The 19665-nt window shown below is 41.3% G+C and overlaps 1 protein-coding gene across 11 annotated transcripts in view; it reads left to right on the top strand.

Moving 5' to 3' along the window:
* IL1RAPL2 (interleukin 1 receptor accessory protein like 2) overlaps positions 1 to 15216 on the top strand; it is a 393109-nt gene extending 377893 nt beyond the window's left edge. For 10 of the 11 annotated variants that reach the window (XM_061358018.1, XM_061358021.1, XM_061358015.1 and 7 more), the window contains 2 exons: positions 1661 to 1831; positions 11191 to 15216. In XM_061358018.1, coding sequence (XP_061214002.1) covers positions 1661 to 1831; positions 11191 to 11888 — 869 coding nt within the window. In that variant the 3' untranslated portion in view covers positions 11889 to 15216. The remainder of the gene's footprint in view (positions 1 to 1660; positions 1832 to 11190) is intronic. The other variant, XM_061358022.1, reaches the window with a different exon arrangement.
* The last annotated feature ends 4449 nt before the right edge of the window (positions 15217 to 19665 follow it).

The following is a 19665-nucleotide window of genomic DNA, read 5'->3' as shown; positions in this document are numbered from 1 at the left end:
GCTGGAAGGGGCAGGAAGCTCAGGGACTGCTTGCACACAATATAACCAGGCATGTCAGTGCTCTGGGGCTGGTTTTGCTGCCTTTGCAGGGATGCTTTCTGCCTGGATCACTTGGTGGCTGGCTGCTCTTAAAGGGTTTTGGCAGGCTTCATTATGGACAGGGTAGCAGGTTTTGGACAGACCTCCAAAGCTGAATTTGCTGTTTGTTCTTCTGTCATTTTTCCATCAGTAGCTACTATTTTTGTATGCTGTTGATTTCAGGGAGCTATTAGCAAGCCAGGTGGACATCAGCTATGGTGACACTGGCCAAATTGCCTTCGCATGCTTTGTAGCTCTGACCCTCATGGATCTGGCTTTGTGTCAAGAATTATAAGAAAGTAATCACATTCCAAGGTCATCAAGGCATGCATTATATTATGAACAGCTATTTTTCTTTTTATTAGAACATATTGAGGATTTTTAACTGCTTTAATTATCTTTCATGGGTATTATTCTTTATAGATAATTTGTACTTGGCAATCCTCTATTCATGCAGTTTTGTCCTCAAAGCATTAACTATTTGATTTTTCATTGTCTGTAAATAATGGCAGCTGTGCTTTTCCCTGGAGACTGAATTGCTGAAGGTTGACTTTTTCAATTACTGCAGAGGAAGAGCAAAGAGAAATGTCACTAAGACAATCTGATCCCAGCATGGATCCCAAGCTCAATAGTGGTGCCACTTCTGTTCCTGGCACAGTAGCCAGCTCTTAGCTCCATGTTTCAGATGCAGGGAGCTGGAGACAAGCCCTAGTGCAGTGCAGGAGGAGGAGGAGGAGGAGGAGGAGGAGGTGGTGGTGTTCGCCCTTTCTAGCCAAACCGGTGTGTTGCAGCCTTGCTGTCCTCATGTGGTGTTACCTGGGTCCCCTCTGTCACACACTGCCTGCTTCCACTTTATGTTGAGGCTTTGCCTCCACCCCTGAGCTACAGGCAGAATGGAGGGGCAGTTTTCCCCCTGCACTCCATTTACTCTTTCTCTCATATTGTCAGCTCCAAGTATTTAAAGTGTCCTGGACCAAATGACCTCTAAAATTATGGTGTTGGTTCTAAAAACTACAAGGTTTTCTGGGGAAAAAAAAATAAAATATATATATGTATTTATATATATGCTTTGGACCATTTGTATTTGGCATTGATTTATAATCAGTATTCATTTAAGTCATGGCTTTTCTCACAATTACTCATGCAAGAAAGTTTTTTTTGCTCACAACGTTACAAACTTTCCAGGTTCAGAAACTTTTCCGAGCTCAAAGCTTCCACATAATCACAGCACTCTTGAGGCATTGGAGTTGAAAGATTCCCATTAGCAGTATTTAAAGGATGAAAATGAAAAGTTCCAGCTTTAGGATTTATATCAAAGTTTTGCCCATGGTCTGTTCGGATGAGAACTGTGTACGCTGACCACATGGAGCAGTTACTAACTAGCTCAGCAAGCAGAAGAAAACTGAAAGGACATCCTTTATCTTGACCTGAAAAATTTCTCTGTGGAAACTAGATTATATATTGTGAAAAGTCACAATTTTGTTGGGAAATGCTTGATTATTTCGAAGAATAATATGATTTCCCTGTGTTATTTTAGTGCTCTTGCAAAAAGGAGGCTGAACATGAATTTGTTTTCTTACAGACAACAAGGAATATGATGCATATCTTTCATACACCAAAGTGGATCCTGATGCATTAGATTGTGATAATAATGAAGAGGAGCAGTTTGCACTTGAAATTCTGCCGGATGTTCTAGAAAAGCACTATGGATATAAGCTCTTCATTCCGGATAGGGACCTGATTCCTAGTGGAAGTAGGTATTTCTGACCTTACAGTTTTAATTCTCCCTGATGTGTCATGAAGGCCTGGACTGTGTGATAAGTGCTAGATAGGGGAAACCTCTCTTTGTGAAGTTGTTGTGAGAATTGGAAAGGTTTCTTTAGTACTACAAATTTGAACTCTAGGTGGGAGCTTGTTCCTGCACCAGTGAAATCAGAGGGAACTGGCATTGACTGTAGGGGCAGGAGCTGGACCTTCCTACAGGGAAGGCCGGTGTGCTGCCAGCAATACTGTAGTCCAAAATCTCTACATCAGACAGAGGTAGCTAAGCGGGAAACTTCCAAAAAAGATTTTCTAGTCTGTTTTATCATTGGAAATTGGATTCTTTCTTTTTTCCAGTAATTATTTGCTTGTCTACAGCAGCTTTACAGGTAAAAGTCATCTTTCGCATAATCTTCTGTTTTTTATCCTAATTGTGAAGTCTCGTAAATAGCTACAGTAGTTTCTCAGTTAATGGTAGAGGTGCAAGGTTTTCATTAGAGTTTTGACCAAGTGTTGTGTTTCTGAGCAGTGTTGGTATTGTGCAAATAATTGGTATGTGTGAGTTCTTCAGAGGACTGTGTACAGCCTAGTGATCCAAAGCTATTTTCCATGCTGATCATGAAATACAGTTGTCCATTTCCAATCAGTTTGGCTGCCCTGTCTGAAGATGCAGCAACTCCTTTGGATTGCTGCACCAACAGTTAATGCCTTTCTAGCTATAGTTATGGCATCTCTTCTTCCAGATTCATTTTTGCACAAGTGATGGTGATTTTGAGTGCTCAGAATGTTTGCCTTAATATCACATTTATTTGAAATGCTACCCTTGTGAAAAATAAGGGTTTTTTAAATCAAATTCTGTGTAAATCACTTCCATGAAAAATTACTAGAAAAGAATACGAACTTCTCTCTGTATAATGCTACTGTATAGGAAATAAGACCAGGAAAACAAAGCAGTGGCAGCACTGGAGCAGATGTCCCCAGACATGAAACTACTCAAACATGGCTGCGTTAGCAACCTGCCTGCCAAAAGACTTGAAACTGCTGCCTTGCTGCTGCAAACCCCAGTGCCTGCCCCAGAAGTTAGAGCTGCCTTCTCTGACATCTGGGGGAGCTAGAAAGAGCGCCCTGAATCCTCCTCTACTGGGAAAGGGGAGTCAGAGCCTAGGCAGAGATCATGTAAAGTCCTGTGTAGAGGCTTGAATTTATCCTGTGCATTTGCAGCTCCTAGGTTAGAGCTGCTTCCCTTACTCCTTTTGCCCTACCCCTGCAAGGTCTGAAGTTTACTCCCTTAGTGACATATTCCAGAATGGGGACTTGGCTTATAGACGCCTTCTGTACAAGCAAGTAGGTTTAGATATTAGTAAGTGAAAATAGAACTTTCTGTGTCAAAAATCACACAACCTTTGTAAACAGTTATTTCATATACAGCAATATAGAAGAGTTATACATAGCAATTATACAAGTGAATTAAGGAGTTGAAAACTAGCCCCTCAGTGATAACTATACCAAAGCACAGACTAATCTGAAATGGGATTCTTCTTCCCAATTGCTCTACCAGACAGTATGGTATTTTATTTTTGTCTATTTTTGTCAGTCAGACACTCAGCAAATACTTGTCATCACTTTGGGTATTCATTAAACCTCTCCTGAAAATGTAGGGTACCTGAAAATGTCACTTCTCATTTATGAACATTCACGGATTTAATACCTCCTTTTTCCTCTCAAGCTCACTTCTTCAGTATTATGAAAGGGCCTGATTCTAACACATGGAGCTTCAAGAACGCTTAATCAGATATAATGACAATGGAGAATAAAATTTGGAACTGAAATGAGTGTGATTTGCATGCTTTAGCTTTGAAAAAGATACAGGAGGAGGCACTTTATTTTGAAGGGGCAAGAGGGAGGGAGACGGAATGGGAAGGATGACAAGACTCAGATTCCTGTATTTGTAAGCTCTCCATTTGCTCTGGGCAAGTGGAATGTGGCTGTGTTCTGCCTAAAACTTACCAGTCTTACAAGGTCTTGCAGTGCTTAGTGAAGAAAACTGTGAAATGGTGTGGACCTGATAGACATTTCAGAGGTTAACATATTTTAGAGTGACTGTCTCAAAAAGTGACAGACATGACAAATTATATCGCTCTTCAGGGTAGATTCTGATAGAAAAATGAGGGTTTGATCACAGTTATCTTTTTATTTTAGGAAATAATCTCTTCTCACATGTAGTGGATTTCCTTGTACTTTGGCATAAGTGCCTTTCAACGTAATACGATGCCTTCCACCTCTCTGTTTTGATGTGTTTCCTTCTATATTTTAGGAACTTACATGTGTGCCATTCCACTAGTATTGCAAATTAGGTGTGTTTTTTAAGTCTGGTGGTTTCATATAATCTCTGCAATTTTAAGGTGCTGCCACAGGAGGGTGTGCATTATTGTGCCTAGTTCCTTGCATGAAGCAATACATACAGCTTCTGCTTGGATTTGAGAGCAAGCAGAAAATAGATTTGTTAAATAGTATTTCATTAGCTTTCTTGCACACTTCTCTGAACAAACTAAAAAGCTGGCTTCAGAAAAATCAGGGACAAGTTTGATTAGGTTTTTGTCCACTTGGTGCATTTCTAACCTCTGGGGAAAAGCTGTGTTAGATTCTGCATGTTCCTGTGCAGCCGAGGGCGAGATTACCACCAGATGTGCCTTAGCCAGGATACACACCCCAGCAACGAGCTACTTCACACTGCATATCTGAGCTCTGCATTTCAGCTCTGTGCTGAGAAAGGTCTGTTTCAGGGATGCCCATGGAGCGACTGTTGCTGTCCCTCTGTAGGAGGACAGAGGTGATGGCTGTGGTGTCTGAGACCTCCTCTACACCACTGGGAAGCAGATCTCTGGCATCCCGAGTTCAGGTCAGCTGAGGCTGAGTCATGTTTTGCAGTAGGTGTTTGTTTCTGTGCCCTACTAGGATAGAAATGTTATCCCAGTGGAGTGTTTGGTCCTAGTGGGTAAACCACCATGAAGGATTCCAAGGGCCTTGGTGCTGCCTGCCGCATGGTGGCCAGCAAGGACTCTTGGTGCTGCCTGAGCACAGCATGGGTGGACCCGGCTCCCCAGACTGGTGAGGTGCAAAAGGGGCTCAAGCAGCCACCGCTTCACTGCATCTGCTCCTGCAGAAGCCCATGTGGCCATGCAGAATGGAAGATGAGAGGGTGGGATGGCAAGGAGACATGACATGCCCTGTGCTGTGTAAGCAGCGAGACCAAGTTTGTAACCCAGGATTTCAGCTGTATGTAATAGAAGGTACTATAACAGCTATCCTTTCTTCAAGAATATTCTTTGGTCTTAACAGAGTGAGAGTTCTTCATTCTGTGAAAGCTGACAGCACATACACCTTTCCACCTAGGCAACTGAAGCATAATTGAGCATCAGCCTGGAGACTGTGATCCCTAAGATACAGTTGCAGTTGTTATTAACGTTTCTCAGTTATTGTTTTTTCCACCCTATTAGTTTTCAGGGCTTTTTAAACAAACCCTTCTCTTGCGAGCAAGTGGTCTCAAGCCTTGTGAGCTTTGTAATTCAGTTTTAGGAGATCTCAGGAGGCTGAATGGATGAGGGTGGGGAGGAATAAGAATAGTTATGTTTTCTGTCTTGCTAAGGATGATGTGTCTGCAGAGGAAAAGATCTGTTTGCACTTACCTTTTCTAAATTTCGACTACATTAGAGGAAGATATTCTCCCACATAGTTCCTGCAAATTATTTTAAACTCTGAAAGTGAAGAGGTCAAAACTGTCAAGTTGGATTTTTAATACCAGCCATACAAATCTATTAGAGCATCATCTAGCTGCTCTCTAAAGTATATGTGCATTTGATCTTGACAGGATTGAAAAAACACCAACAGTTCACTCCAGCTCAGCCCAGGGTGTAGAGTTCAGGCACTGAAATGAACAACGGTGACAGAATAAAAATCTTTGCTTTTACCTGAAGAATGAAAGGGTGTCTGCACAAGAGGAGAGCATCTCAGGCGTGTGATAAAGAGCACCCAACGGTCAATATAGCGGTTCTGGCACTTTGTAGTTTTGTCTGCCCATCTCTGTGGGTTTTGCCTGGTGAATTCCAGCTTCTTGGATTTCTGGATGATGAAAACCCATTTGGACTATGTGTCTGGGGTTCCCAAGGAGCCTTAATTAGGTATGAGGCACCATTTATGTGGAATGGGAATAGAGTACCCAGCTCCACACACTCCTTTTAAAAGTCCCTGCTTGTCTGCTCTATATGAATCTTGCAGTTTGTGCCAGGCGTGGGTGAAGGTAGCAGGGATAAAAAGGAATGACAGTTGAAAGTGGAACAAATATGAACACAAACCAGAAAGGCTGGCTGCCCTGTGACAGCCCACTGAAGGCCATCAGTGTGGTCAGGGTGGTAGAGCACACAGTATAAAACAAGAGCCCAAAAGAACTGTAATTTTTGAAGAAAAGAGAGAGAAAGCCAAGGAGGAATCTTATTATTGTCTTTCCAGTGGAAAGCACAAAGATGAAGGCAGACTCTCCTCAGAGGTGCACAGCTGTTGACAAGAGGCCACAGGTACCAGCTGCAACGCTGAAAATTCCATTGAAACATTTGGAAATTCTTTCTCAACATGGGGCTGGTCAGACACTGGAACAGAGCCCAGAGACACTGAGAATAAACCTCCAACCCTTCAAGATCTTCAGAACTGTACTGGACAAGGCCCTTAGCAATTTTAGCTGCTCCTGCTTTGAGTAGGATACTGACCTGGAGACCTCCAGAGCCCCCTTCTAACCTGTATGAGTCTATGAATCTTTGATTCTGAATATCCAGCATCTTGATTCCAACATCTGTCACCAAAACAATTTCACCAGAATTACCCACTTGAGACACTTCAGTCTGCCAGGAGACACCCCCAAAGCCACCATCTTTTCCTTCTCCTTAATCCCTCTTTCCTTTGCCATGTCAAACACAAGTCTGATATGCTGAGAGGACAGTGCATCATGCTGAGCTGCATTATTTGTTCCTTCATGTTGAATTCATTAGCTGTCCCTTAGCTTATAGTGGGAGTGGGTTCTCTTTGGGAGAGGCCATCGCTCTGTGCTTCAGCATTCCAGCTGCATTGCTCTTCTGGCGTGAGCTAACAGAAGCAATGGATATTTAAGAAATTGTAAAAGCAAGACACGCAATCCTTTTTTGTTATAATAAAATAATCAGAGTTAGGGCTTGGGAACCATTTGGTTAGGAAACCAGGACTGAATTATTCTTCTATAAATAACTTTCTCAATTGATAGTTGCCAAACACAAAAAGGCTGGTGCCAGGAACCAGTGACTATGGGGTTGATGGTATTCTTTGGTTCTTGTGGTGCAACCATGCTTCCCAAAAGTATCCACAGGACTTTATATGATTTCTGGTGTTTCTCCATCAACTGCTTCTGCAAATCATCTGAGTCTGGTTAGTCAGTCGTTTATTTGTGTGAGCAGCTCTGTGTCCATGGTGTTCATTAATTTCCTTGCTCTTAGTCTGCCTGCATATTAGGTTGTCTGGGTTTCCTTCCAGCCTGTGGTTAGCGTAGCTCATTCAGGATTCAGGAGGAAGTTATGCATGATTTAATTGCAAATGGGATGCATGTCTTGGACTTCTTCAGTGTTTCAAACTACATTTCAGCATCGTCACGTGTTGGAAGTGTTTGGTGAGCACCTATTTGCTGTCAGGTGATCTGTCTTCACTACTAAAGGGCCACCATTTGTAAACTATGTTTATGGGTCTAAAGTTCTTGTTGTCCATTCCCCCCTGGGGCACTGCATCGGACAGGATGTAAGTTACTGATAGAACTACTCATAATTCTAATTTTTTTGACCTATGAGGACTGTTAACAGTTTGAAAACCTTTTTTGTGCATTATTGCAAAACAGTGTTTCAATGGGGAAAAAAAGGTCAAAATTTAAAATGTTATTTTTCGATAAAACCAGGTGGGTTAACTCTAATGCTGACATTTTGTTTTTACATTCTAGTTTATGGAAAATACGACCTTTGAGAATTAAAAAGTAATAATTCCATACTGATTTGTCAAGACTTTTTTTTTCTCCCCTTACAATGAAATGTCATTGAAGTTGACACCTCCTGCAGCCAAAGTGAATTTTCAGCAAAATGACATTTATCTGATGGAAATACATTGTCCTGGAATCTTACAGTTAATCCTAGTTGGTGTTGTCATTCCTGAAATCCTTGCTCAGTTTTTTTCTTGAAACAGAGCCATTGCCTGACAGTTACTGCTTAGCTCACTGGAAAGGTGAAAACAACCCTTTCTGCATCCTACATTCCAATACAGATTGCTTCGATTTAATACCTTTGAATGGACTGAGCACTTAAGGCAGACAACTGGACCTGCTATATTTTGAGCAGTCTCAAACTCTGAAGTAAAAGGAGAGGGGGTGATTTAGCAACCCACAGGTTTATGCAGTCAGTCTTGAACCACTGGAAAAAATAAAGCTGAAATTGCTGCAGACAGGAATCTGTCCCCCCCATGCTTTTCCTTGAAGAAATGCTGAAGTTGTGCATATTGGACATGCTGTACATTGCACCTGGTGGAACCACGTACACCAGGGAAGTTCTCACCTACCTTTAGCAGTAATCTAAGCCTACCTTTAGCAGTAATCTAAGCCTACCTTTAGCAGTTAAGCTGAAGTTACTCGGAGTACTAAATACTTCTGGACCAGATGGCTGGAAAATGTGTTTGCCTTTTCATTTGAGTTTCCAGTTTCCTGTAACACAGTGTATTTTATGCTCAGTGCACTAACAGAACCCCTATGCATTGGCCATGTGTATCAGTGAACCAGCTCCAAACCTGGAATGTGAAGGAGCATCGGGTGGTCATCTGCAAAGGTGTCTGTTGAGTTACCTGTAGAGAGAGCTCTAACTTGTTGTAATATCCAGTAAGGTGGGCATTCCAAAGTACAGGAGAGGCACAGAGGGGAGAAGTATCCATATGAGAAAATAGGGAACTTTTCCTGTCTTCTTCCCACCTTACTCCCTGTTTGACTAAGGTGAAGTCCGGTGAGTTTTTGATTGAGATGGTATAATGGATTATTGCTGGGTTGTTGCTATGAAATTATTGCTGCTAGATATTTGAAGAGATGAAAGTGGAGTTACTGTTTTGTTGGGTTATTTCTTCTTAAGTGGATGCATATAGGGTGTGCATGGCTGTGCTTAGCACTAACCTGGATATGTGATACTGACCAGTACTGTGTCCTGCAGAGAATTGACTTGCACATAGCAGTGTTCTGAGCTTTTTTGAAGGAGGGATGAATATGTCTCAGGAAAGATGCATGATAGTTTGTTGTTTTACTGTATCTTGCAGATTCAACCTCTAATGATGAAGCTTCCCACCTAAATTCTTTCTTTTTGGGAGCAGAAAGAAAGGAAGAAAATGAAGAGTCTGAGCTGTTGATACATTGGGATAATCTCTTTCCATTGTATTGAACATTTCTACCTTTCCTTAAGTTTTGTTTCACCAGTTCTGCTTATCATTTTCTCATTGTTGCTGATTCTCTCCCCTTTCCGCTGCCTCTCCCATGGATTTTAATGTTGATTTTTTTTCATTAATGAGTAACTATTTTACACAGAGCAATGTGAGGGTTTTCCTCGTGAAATATTTTAAGGAAAAAAAAAACAACAAACAAACTGTAAATGCTGCATGATTAAAGAGTCATAAGCATTAACTAGAAGTCAGGATTGTTGCATAGACATTTGTAATGTACGCGTATGTCTTAAATTTTTGTGTGTCTGTGGGATGTTTGCAATTGCCTCTTTTTTCCATTTGTGAAAGAGATTCTTCTTGCTGCTAAGTGGTGAAATAAAACATCGGTAAAGGCAGATTTGGTGCTAACTATGCCTTCAGCATCATAAAAATAAGCTATTTCAGAATGTTCCTGTTTTGTAGCTATTTACTTTACTGGAAGTGGTGTGAATAAGCATGCTGTGGTATGGTGCCTGGGACTATAAAAATGAGTCACAGATGTTGATTAATGATGTTATTTGTAATTGTTGTTCCTGCTAGAGGGCAGTGTGTGTAAGAGAGGCCCTGCCCTGTGCTGAGTAAAGATCTGTTCTGTGCAGCTCTTGTGTCCAAGTCTTCATTTATAACACATGCTTCTCTTCTGTCATCAGGTGGCACATTCTGAGTAGCATGGTCAAGAGGTTCATGTAGTTTTAAAAAAACCCTATATCCTGTCTCCAAGCTTGCAATCATAACATTGTGCAACCAGTGAACACTTTTCTGACCTTAGTGGGGTTTTTCCAAGTGATTTCGTTTTTGTGGTCTTGACCCAAAACCCATTGAAATTTGTTGAAGTCTGTTCATTTGAATGGGTTTTGGGTCAGGTCTGTAAGTAGATCTCTTTCCCATCCTGTTCCATGGCAGACAAGTGTAATTGGCTTCTCTTCCCTACCATCCCTGGGTCAAGTGAAACTCAGGCATCCAAGTCCAACTTCAAGAGTATTTTGTAGTTCGGTAAGCTGACATCATGGAGCTACTGATGGGACTTGCATTTCTACTTACAGTGATTGTTTGCAACTATCTGGCACACATGAATAAAAGAAGAATGCTACTTTCTTTGTCACTGATGTCTCAACAAATAAATATCTCCAATACGTTTAAGTCTTCCATTTGTTCCTGTCACTTGTGAAGTTTCTGTTAGTACCATGGGGTACATAGAAGCATAGGTTTGTAATATTAAAGCAGACCATTGGGCCACAAAGAATGATATTGTACTTTTGTGGTCAATACCTAAGGAGAAAAGAGCTACTACCATAATGCTTCTATGCAATAGCACAATTTCTGCATGTGATGAGGTTTGTTTTCTTTTTGACTCTTGCAAGTTACGATTCATACACCCTCCAGCACCCACATGTCCTTGCATCTGACACACAAGAACTGCTTCCCAGAGTGTGCTTCCCTCAATGCAATCTTGATAGTAACCAGAGTTAATGTTAAAATTTACACAAGCACTACATTGATCTTGACCTATATTTTTCCAGTAAGTGAACTGTGTATTTTTGGTCACTAATGCATTTACACTGTTAGGATATTATGTAAATGTCATTCTGTTGTGTTGAAAAGGGAAAAACAGTAAAGGATGGAGGGTGCTATTTAGGGGTTTTCTAGGGGTACTTCATAAATAGAAATAGTTCTGATACACAATTCTATTTTTGTTGGAGTATATTGTGAAATGCCCCTTGTCTTAAATGGTATGGAATAGTAAACTGTAGGATTTTGTTATATTTGATTGCAAGCCTGATGTTTTGATACAATAGACTTCTTTATTCTTTACTCTTTCTCTCTTTCTATAATTTGTAGCCTACATTGAAGATCTCACAAGATGTGTTGAACAAAGCAGAAGACTCATTATCGTGTTAACTCCAGACTATGTTCTCAGGAGAGGATGGAGTATATTTGAGATGGAAAACAGACTTCATAATATGCTAGTCAGTGGAGAAATCAAAGTTATTTTGATTGAGTGTACTGAATTAAAAGGGAAAGTGAATTATCACGAAGTGGAATCTTTAAAGCACACCATCAAACTTCTCTCAGTGGTCAAGTGGAAAGGACCAAAAAGCAGCAAACTGAACTCTAAGTTTTGGAAGCGCCTAGTCTTTGAAATGCCAGGGAAGAAGAAGGAGGTGGTGTCTCGACATCAGGTCCTGGATTCCGCAGAGCAGGGCCTTTTTGGAGACCTCCAGACTGTACCCTCTCTTGCCGTCACAGGCACTTCTGCCACGTTGGTGGAATCGCGGGCTGATTTAACTGATTGCCATCAAGCAGACTCTGTGCATATGAGACATTACTGCAGAGGATATGAATATGATGTGTCAGCAGCAACATTGCCAATAGCTTCCATAAGCAACCATCACACGTACTGTAACATACCTTTGACACTGCTAAATGGACAGCTACCTCTTAACACTGCCATGAAGGATCCCCAGGAGTTGCACAGGAACAACCCCTTGCTACCTTTATCAGCAAAGGAGCTTAGCCTCACCAGTGATATTTGGTAGTGAAGATCAGAACTCTTGAGATGCTTCATGACCACCATGAAGACACGTTTTTAAAGAACTTTGCCCTAACCCCATGGAGTGAGAAAACACTCGAAGCAGCAGCACACTTGTTTGCTTTTCTACTTGAACTTTTTTGTTTACATTTACAGATTATGACAAAGGGGGCATTCTTTTGTAACTCGATGATGTCCTTCCTGTCTTTTAATGTACAGCTTTATTGCTTCTTTAAAAAGGAGGAGGGAGGTAGACAAACCACAACCCATCATTTTACAGTAGGTTTACAATCTGGGATGGATAAAAGGTCACTGTGTATGATCTCCAACATCCACACATATTTAAGTAATAGTATTCAAAATACACAGACATTCTTGGGTTCTTCATATAGACTTCAGTACAGTTTGAAAGTCTAATCATGTAACAAAAAGGATTATCTCCTGCACAGACCACAAGGGATGAATCATTCCCAAAAGGAAGGAGGAGGAAACCTCCCCGTAACATTGTCTTTCAAATGCATTTTAGAAGATGACCACCTGAAACAATGCAGATGAAGCTTTATCAGTAGAGTGCATAGTAACAGTTACTGCAGAATAAATCACCTGCTCACAGCAGCATCTTCTCATTTTATTACAGAGGCATGTTGTACTCCCAGTCAATGGTTAGCAATGTGGTTTTATTTAACAACTTACTAGGGTATTGGAGGATGTTTAGGAGGATTTTAAACACTTTTTCTGTTGATTATAGAATATTTCACAATTTTTTGCAGATTTTTAATGCCTTTTTTAACAGTTTAAGTAAAAAATTATCTGTCAGTCAATTCATTAATCTGAAATTTCTTAAGCTCTCTTGAGCTCTTTTAAGATTTGTAGCAAAGGCAATGTAATTTTACATAGGATTTTTTTTCCACTATCAGTAGTTACAGCTTGAAATTAACCTTTTTGTGAGAACATCAGCAATAGAAAATAATTATCACAGCAATATTCAGAGACAAAATGTTGAATTATTCAGGTTTACTGGTAGTATGAGTTCAATTTCAGTATTAATCACTTGAGAGAGTTCTCTCTCTGTGTTTATCTACCTGTCAGTTTTTGTACCTTTTAAATACAGCTGGAGCAGGAACATTTCTGCTGTCTGTGCAACGAGAGAAAAGTGATCTTTTTAAGCAGCTGGTAAGGTCTTGCATCTCTCACTTATGTGAATGATCCCATCAGTCAAATAGAGCACTGTCATTTACTTTCCATGGGAGGGATTCTTGCTGCTTGTGGATGAGAAGTGTTATACACGTACTCAGCATCAGGCATTACTATCAGCGAGTTGGGTTTTCTTTTGACCAGTATGCCGCACGGAGATGTCCATACTCAGTTGATAAAGGTTGCAGAGTCAGACCATAGAGACTAGAGTATTCAAGGAAAAAGCTCTAAATAATGAAGACAGAAGCCAGTTTTGCAGGTTTTGGCACAGCTTTAATGAAAACACAGTAGACATGAGAGTTTTGTCTTAATAAGATCTGCTGGATCAAGTTCCCAAAAATATTTTTATGGCAGGCAACCTTGCCTGTATTCCAGTGTGGTTTTAGCATTGTTCTCTTTGATTGCATGAATAAAAGTTAGCACTTTGCACTCAGCTGCCTGTGGTTTCATCAGCAAACAAGTTCAGTAAATCCTTCATATGGTTCCTAAATTGTACCCTACAGCCAAATGGAAACAAACGCTGACCTAAGACTTAAAAGTATCCAGAATTGGCCCAAGGGCTATGAGAATGATCTCAAATGTGCAGTAATTCATAGAGGTCGGAATTTTTCCATTGCTTCTTTCCCTTGCTCTTCAGTCTGTGCCCTCTTTACACCAATTATTGTCTGTAAGATTTTTATTAGGTTCTAAATAATAATGGTTCTCTTGCTTTTTTTCCTAGCATTATTATGCCTTTGACACTAACACTGAAAGTGGAAATCTAGAAAAGATATTAATTTATTACACAGTATAGAACTCTAACTTGCTCTTTTGTGAAGTTAAGTTCTGAACATGTAGGTGTTTAATATATGTATTTTTCTACCAAGAAAGTGATCTTACCTCCATTATAAATCTCTGTATTTCAACCTCCTCCCAGAAACTTACAAAATTTGCACTGTTTTCTAAGTGTTACAGACTCTGTTTACACTGGCTGTGTTCTTTAATGCAAAGTGTAATTTAAAAAAGGAAAAAAACCAAAACCCTGAAAGAAAACCCTGCATGAAAAGAGCTGCATATGTTCAAATGAAAAGCTGTACTTTTCATTATTTTCCTTTCCACATTCCTTGAGAATCTGATTCATTGACATAGAATGTTCAGTGAGATTTGAAACCTACTCGTTCTGTATGAAGCATGCAAACTCCAAAAGAAGAAAAACAAATACCTATGCAGGTTGGTCTGCTTCTTTTATTTACAATGACTAAATATGGGTAGCAAGTTAATTTAGCTGATGATAATATGTCTCTTAGAGCAGTAGCTATTTAAAAGCAAAATGCAGTCATTTTTGCATTGAGGTAATATGAAAAGAACAGTTTTTCTGTCATTTTGCAAAAGCACATGATGTGTCTGTATCGGTATATTTTAGTTTTAGATGACAAGTCACAATCTGCTTTAAGATTTCAAAGTGTGTATTGAGTACTGCGACAATATATACATGAATCAGAACCATTGTACCCCTCTGCTTGTAGTATGGGAGTGGGACCTGAGCTCAGAGAGCCTCTCGACTCGGTTTTGTGTAATACGGGTGTGCCATGCTCGAGGTAGCACTTAAGGACTTGGAAAAATACTGTCAGACAGTGCAGTGCATGCATCAGTGGGACTTGGGTGGCACAGCGACCAGGAGCTTGTCCCACTGTGAAAATGCACTCCAAAGCAGCTCCCCAGCAGGGTCAGTCCCTTGTGAGATGGCAGTGACAGCTGGGTCAGGGCCTTGGTGGCAAAAATGTGCCAACTCATTCATGTGAAATAGAAATAAAAGAGCATAAGGGCATTTTGCATTCCTCTGACTCACCAAAGCCTTGTACTTATTCAGCTGGATTTACTGGGGAAGAGGCCAGGGCACTGCCCTGGCAGTGCTTGGTGCTGCCTTTCACTTGTGCAGCCCTTGCCAGCCCCAGTGTTAGGCTGTGCCCTCACAGTGATTAAATCACCAGCAGCAAACTTGCAGCCATGTGGGGCTTCTGGTTTGGGATGTTCGTTTTGAAGATGGTTTGTTAACAGTGTTTGGAAACTACTGTTTGTGTACTTACCTTTGTGTGTGATGTGCTTCTGAAGCAATTATGGTTTGAAGGTTATATAAAAAGGAGCTAGAAATTGGAAACCTCTTCAGCCTCCACAGACTTTATGTTCCTGAAGAAAGTTCAGAAAGAAAACAGTAATTTTAAGTTTAGTAACAAAGCAGAATGAATATTGGCAGTTCCTGGGGGCTGGACTGGTACTTTAATAATTAATATTCCTTTCTCTAGACAGTAGATGAGAAACCTGTATAAAATATTGCCATACTCTGCCTACAGGTCTGCTCCAGACCCCATCTGAGCCAACACAAAGCATTCCATCAAATTCAACAGATTTTGGATAAGGCCATAAAACCTTAGGTTTATTGTGTACAGAGGAATGAAAACGACAAAAGGGAGAGAAAGAAGTGAAGAGACTAAGAGGCATTTTCTTATTTAATATGACTAAAATCAAGCTTATTTTTGTCCCTGTTTGGTGTGGATATGCTCCAGGACTATCCAGCCTTGGGAAAGGAATTTTGTTCATTCTTTGTTGTAAACAAGATAAGGACTTGGGAACAAATAACAGATACTTTTAGGGGAAAAAAAAAAAAAAGTCATTATTTTGAAGAGCTTCTACTCTGCTCTCAGTAGCTCCTTTGGTTCAACAGGCTTTGGTTCATCCAAATGCATAAGCACATACTTAAATTCCCCTTAATTCAGTGAGAAATACTTTATGGAGCAGGGGCCTGGAAGAGTTCTTCAGTGCCAGAACTCACAGCATTCAGCAACCTTTATCATTGGGCCCTTATGGAAAGCCTCAGAGCAGCTTTTCCCATTCCAGTCCCTGAATAGATGCAAGTGTTGTGGCAGAACAGCTGTCACATCTCAGTCCTGGTTACAAAGAGAGAACGTCTTAGATGCTTGTTAGCCTGGCAGTGACATCTCCCTGGGAACTCAGTCATAGATGGGACAATGGTTTTTTCAGTGTGTCCCAGTTGGGTACCTGGGAGCTTTCCCCATGGGAACAGCATGGTTGGAAGTGTTCTCTGCAAGAAGCTACTTCCCTGCAGGATTTCATGCATCTTCTCTCAACCACCATTCTTCTTTTGTACACCCTTTGAGGTTCATGCTGGGGCTGCAAAGTTACCGGTATACAAAGAACTGAGTGGAGAGTGTGAATAAGGGAGAGGAAGAAGGAGAGCAGTCAGAGTCCAAGGGTTCTGCAGGCAGAAACACTGATCCAGTGATGCACAATGACAGCTCTTGCATCTTGTTTGTCCACTCTTCAATGGATGCTGGGCAAAGTTCCCCAGAAAAATATAATTTCTTGCCAGAACCTTGCTTCAGAACCCTTGTCTTGATAATTTAAAAATTAAATTTCAGTTTCCTTTTAGATGGGAAACTTCCTTGGCTGCTTCTTCCACAGGAAAAAAAAAAAAAAAAACCCCACCAAAGAAACCCAAAACTAAACAACAAACCAACCTACTTCTTTACATGCATGGAAATTATCCACTAAGTAAAAATTCATGCTTTCTGATGGTGTGAAACTTGCAGGTAATGCCAGAAGTGTTACTGGATCACCTCCAGTGAGGTAGAGGAGGTTAACTCGTTTCTGCAGTGCAGTAGGTCCCATTGCTGGAGGCTGCAACATTCGGCTCAGGCACTTCAGCAAACCAGACTAACTGCTTTCACCATTGCCCCCTTCTGCTTGGTCTTGAAAGTATTTGCAGCAGTTGCCATTGCCCTGGTCCCTCCATGGTCTTGAGAGTATTTGAAGTTTTGGAATGTTATAAATAATAGTGATTAAAACAATTCTATTTTGGTACTAGTTAGTACAGCAAATGTTAAAAATGTGGGATTTGGGGGTAATTTGTTACAGAAAGAAAGCAAGACTTGAAAATAGAAAGTAACGGTACATCATATTCTTGCAAAAGCAAAGAACAATGTTCTGAAATGTACTTTGCACCCCTGAAGGAATGACCTGAAGTGTTTGTGGTGGGGAAGGATTGGACAGCTTTGTGATGCTTACTGCAAGGGGCCATTTGATCCTTTCAGTGCCACTGGAGAAATTCAGAGGCTTAAGGCTGCTCCAAAGAGGCATAAAACAATGTCTGAAAAAAGGAAATATCTAGTAAAAATTACCCAGCTTTGCCAGGATATTTGTCATTTGAATATGAAACAGTGGCACTGCCAATAGATGCAGAACACGACCTGTCAGCATCTTCTCTTCTTTGCAATACCATTGTACAGCTACAGACCAAGCAGTAAAGCAAATAATAACAAAAATACAGCCTGTCAAGCTGAGCCAGATTCTCACAGTAGGTATTCTATAAACAACTTCTCTAATTCATTTTGATAGAGTGTAATTGGCTTTACAAGGTTTTAAGAGCTTGCTGCTCTTCAGGACAAACACAGAGACAAAACCAATGTATTTTGTATAAGGTGAGTTTTGCAATTTCTTGTAAGACTGTAAAATAATTCCTTTGTACACAGCTGTGGACGGTAAATGTTTTCCTGGCTGCAGGTTTCCACTATGGGCGCGCAGAGTGGTTTGCTGGAGTGAAAGCACCAGCAGCTCCTGCTGAACCCAACGGAGCTTGTAGATGAACAGGGCTACATGTGAGTGCAGTGAGGCACCCACCGTGCTCACGTATGGCAGGGTGGGCTCAAGTGTTGGGCTGGGCAGTGCTCAGAGAATACAGAATATAGTTCAGGCTATGCTCATTCCAGTCAGAGGGGTTTGCAAAGTCTGTGGTGCCCTCATTAATGGAGAAATGTAGGCAAGGCAAGGTGGAAATGAAAATTGTCAAAGGAAGAAATGTGCACCTCATTTCTTTCTAAGCCCAAATTATTTGGGATTCAGAGCATGCCCTGGGATTTGTGATGTGGAGGAGAGAATTAGTGACTCTCATGAAGAGAGCACAAGGGGCTGTGCTTTTACTACCAAGACATATTTTCATAAGAAATCCAGACCCTGACACGGCCTAGACTTAATGTAAATTAGCCCCTTATGAGGTGACTCAGGAAGAGAAGGTCTAATGAGATGTGAAGAAGCTTTTACTCTAAATCAGTGCAGGTATGTGGCTTAAAGGTAACTTCTGTCAGCACCTAAAAGGGATCATTTAATACTTTGTCCCCAAATAACATTAGAGACTCCATATTCTGTGTAGGCTGCACACAGAAAATTAGCATCTATTCCACAAATTATAACAACCTTTAAAGCCCTTAACAGCTCTTTGATTAAAAGATATCAAAGGCTTTATGATCATAAAACAATTAATCTAACACCTAACTCCACAGGGGAAGTGCTTTCATCCTCCTTTTAGCAAATAAAAAACAGGGTTAAGGATCTATTTTGCCCAAGATCCTAGCAAATACCAAAGGCAGAGCTGGGGCTATGTTCACTGCCTCCCACTCTGGAGCCCTGACCAGTGGATAATATTCCCTGGACTGGACTGGCAGCTTCCCAGTGGATGCCTTGTCCCAGCTCAGTGGCTGCATCGTCTCGACCAGCAGAAAAAAACCTTGTTCCAGTCTGCATGAACAGCCTCAGGCTGTGCCTGCGTGGGTCACACCACGGCTGCTTTGGGGAGCACAACACAGCTCTCCCAGAGTGAATCCTGACACTTCCCTGTGGGATCAGCTGCTCACTGCAGAGAGATGAAAAGACAGAAGCTAATCATCGGCAGTGAAGTGACTTTGGAAGGACACAGACTGATGAGATGACAGGAAATCTCTGCACTGTAGTGAATTATTGGCAAAAGGAGGCAGAGAGGGAAAAACTGGACTGACAGATAATTTGTACCTAACAACCAGCCTGAACCCATATTAGAGCTCTGGATCTTCTACTGCCAAACTCGGGGAAGATCTTAACAAAGTTCAAGCTTCACTGCTAACACCCTTCAGCATAACGAACAGAGCAAGCATCTGTGATGTGACAGTGCCAGTCTGTGAGGGAGGCTTCAATCCAGGGCCAGATTCAGTTACCCTTCTGAACAATTTCTCCTTGCAAAATGCCTCAACCAGTGCTGGTGGAGGTGTGTCTTGGTGCAATTCAAAGCAGCCCCTTCATTGTGCAACAGAAGAGTGGGGCCTGAGACAGCAAAATGAAGGAGGATGTCTGTAAACTTGGTCGACCTGGCTTGTCCTTGGCAGACTCCCCCAGTTATGAAATACAGGCACGAGGGCCCAGTGAGAAGAGTGACATGGCAGAGGCAGTCAGCCTGGGTGAGTGTATCTGAGAGGTGGCACAAAGCAGTGATTTGGGGTAGAGAAGGGCAGGAGCTGAGTGTGTGAGGGGCTGGAGCACACCACCTCTTGCCTAGAAGACATTCCATGCTGGCAGTTGGTGGGGATGTGTAAGGCACAGGTGCTGCTTGAATGCAGTGCCATCAGCATCTTGTGGTCACTCCAGCCTGCTCTGAGACCCATGAGAGGGCTTCCAAAACTATAGTACCAAATTCCTGAGTTCCCCATGGTCCAAAAAGAGGTAAATCCTATCTAAGTATCTCTGCCCCCAAACAGAAACAGGCTAATAAAGGAAACAGCAGTCATTAA

Source organism: Neopsephotus bourkii, unplaced genomic scaffold, assembly GCF_033783945.1.
Source record: "Neopsephotus bourkii isolate Nb327-2 ecotype Australia unplaced genomic scaffold, CSIRO-AGI_Nbou_v1 NB_936, whole genome shotgun sequence".
NCBI classification, from domain to species: domain Eukaryota; kingdom Metazoa; phylum Chordata; class Aves; order Psittaciformes; family Psittacidae; genus Neopsephotus; species Neopsephotus bourkii.
The sequence above is the reverse complement of the archived record's forward strand: the minus strand, read 5'-3'. Positions and strand labels throughout refer to the sequence as shown.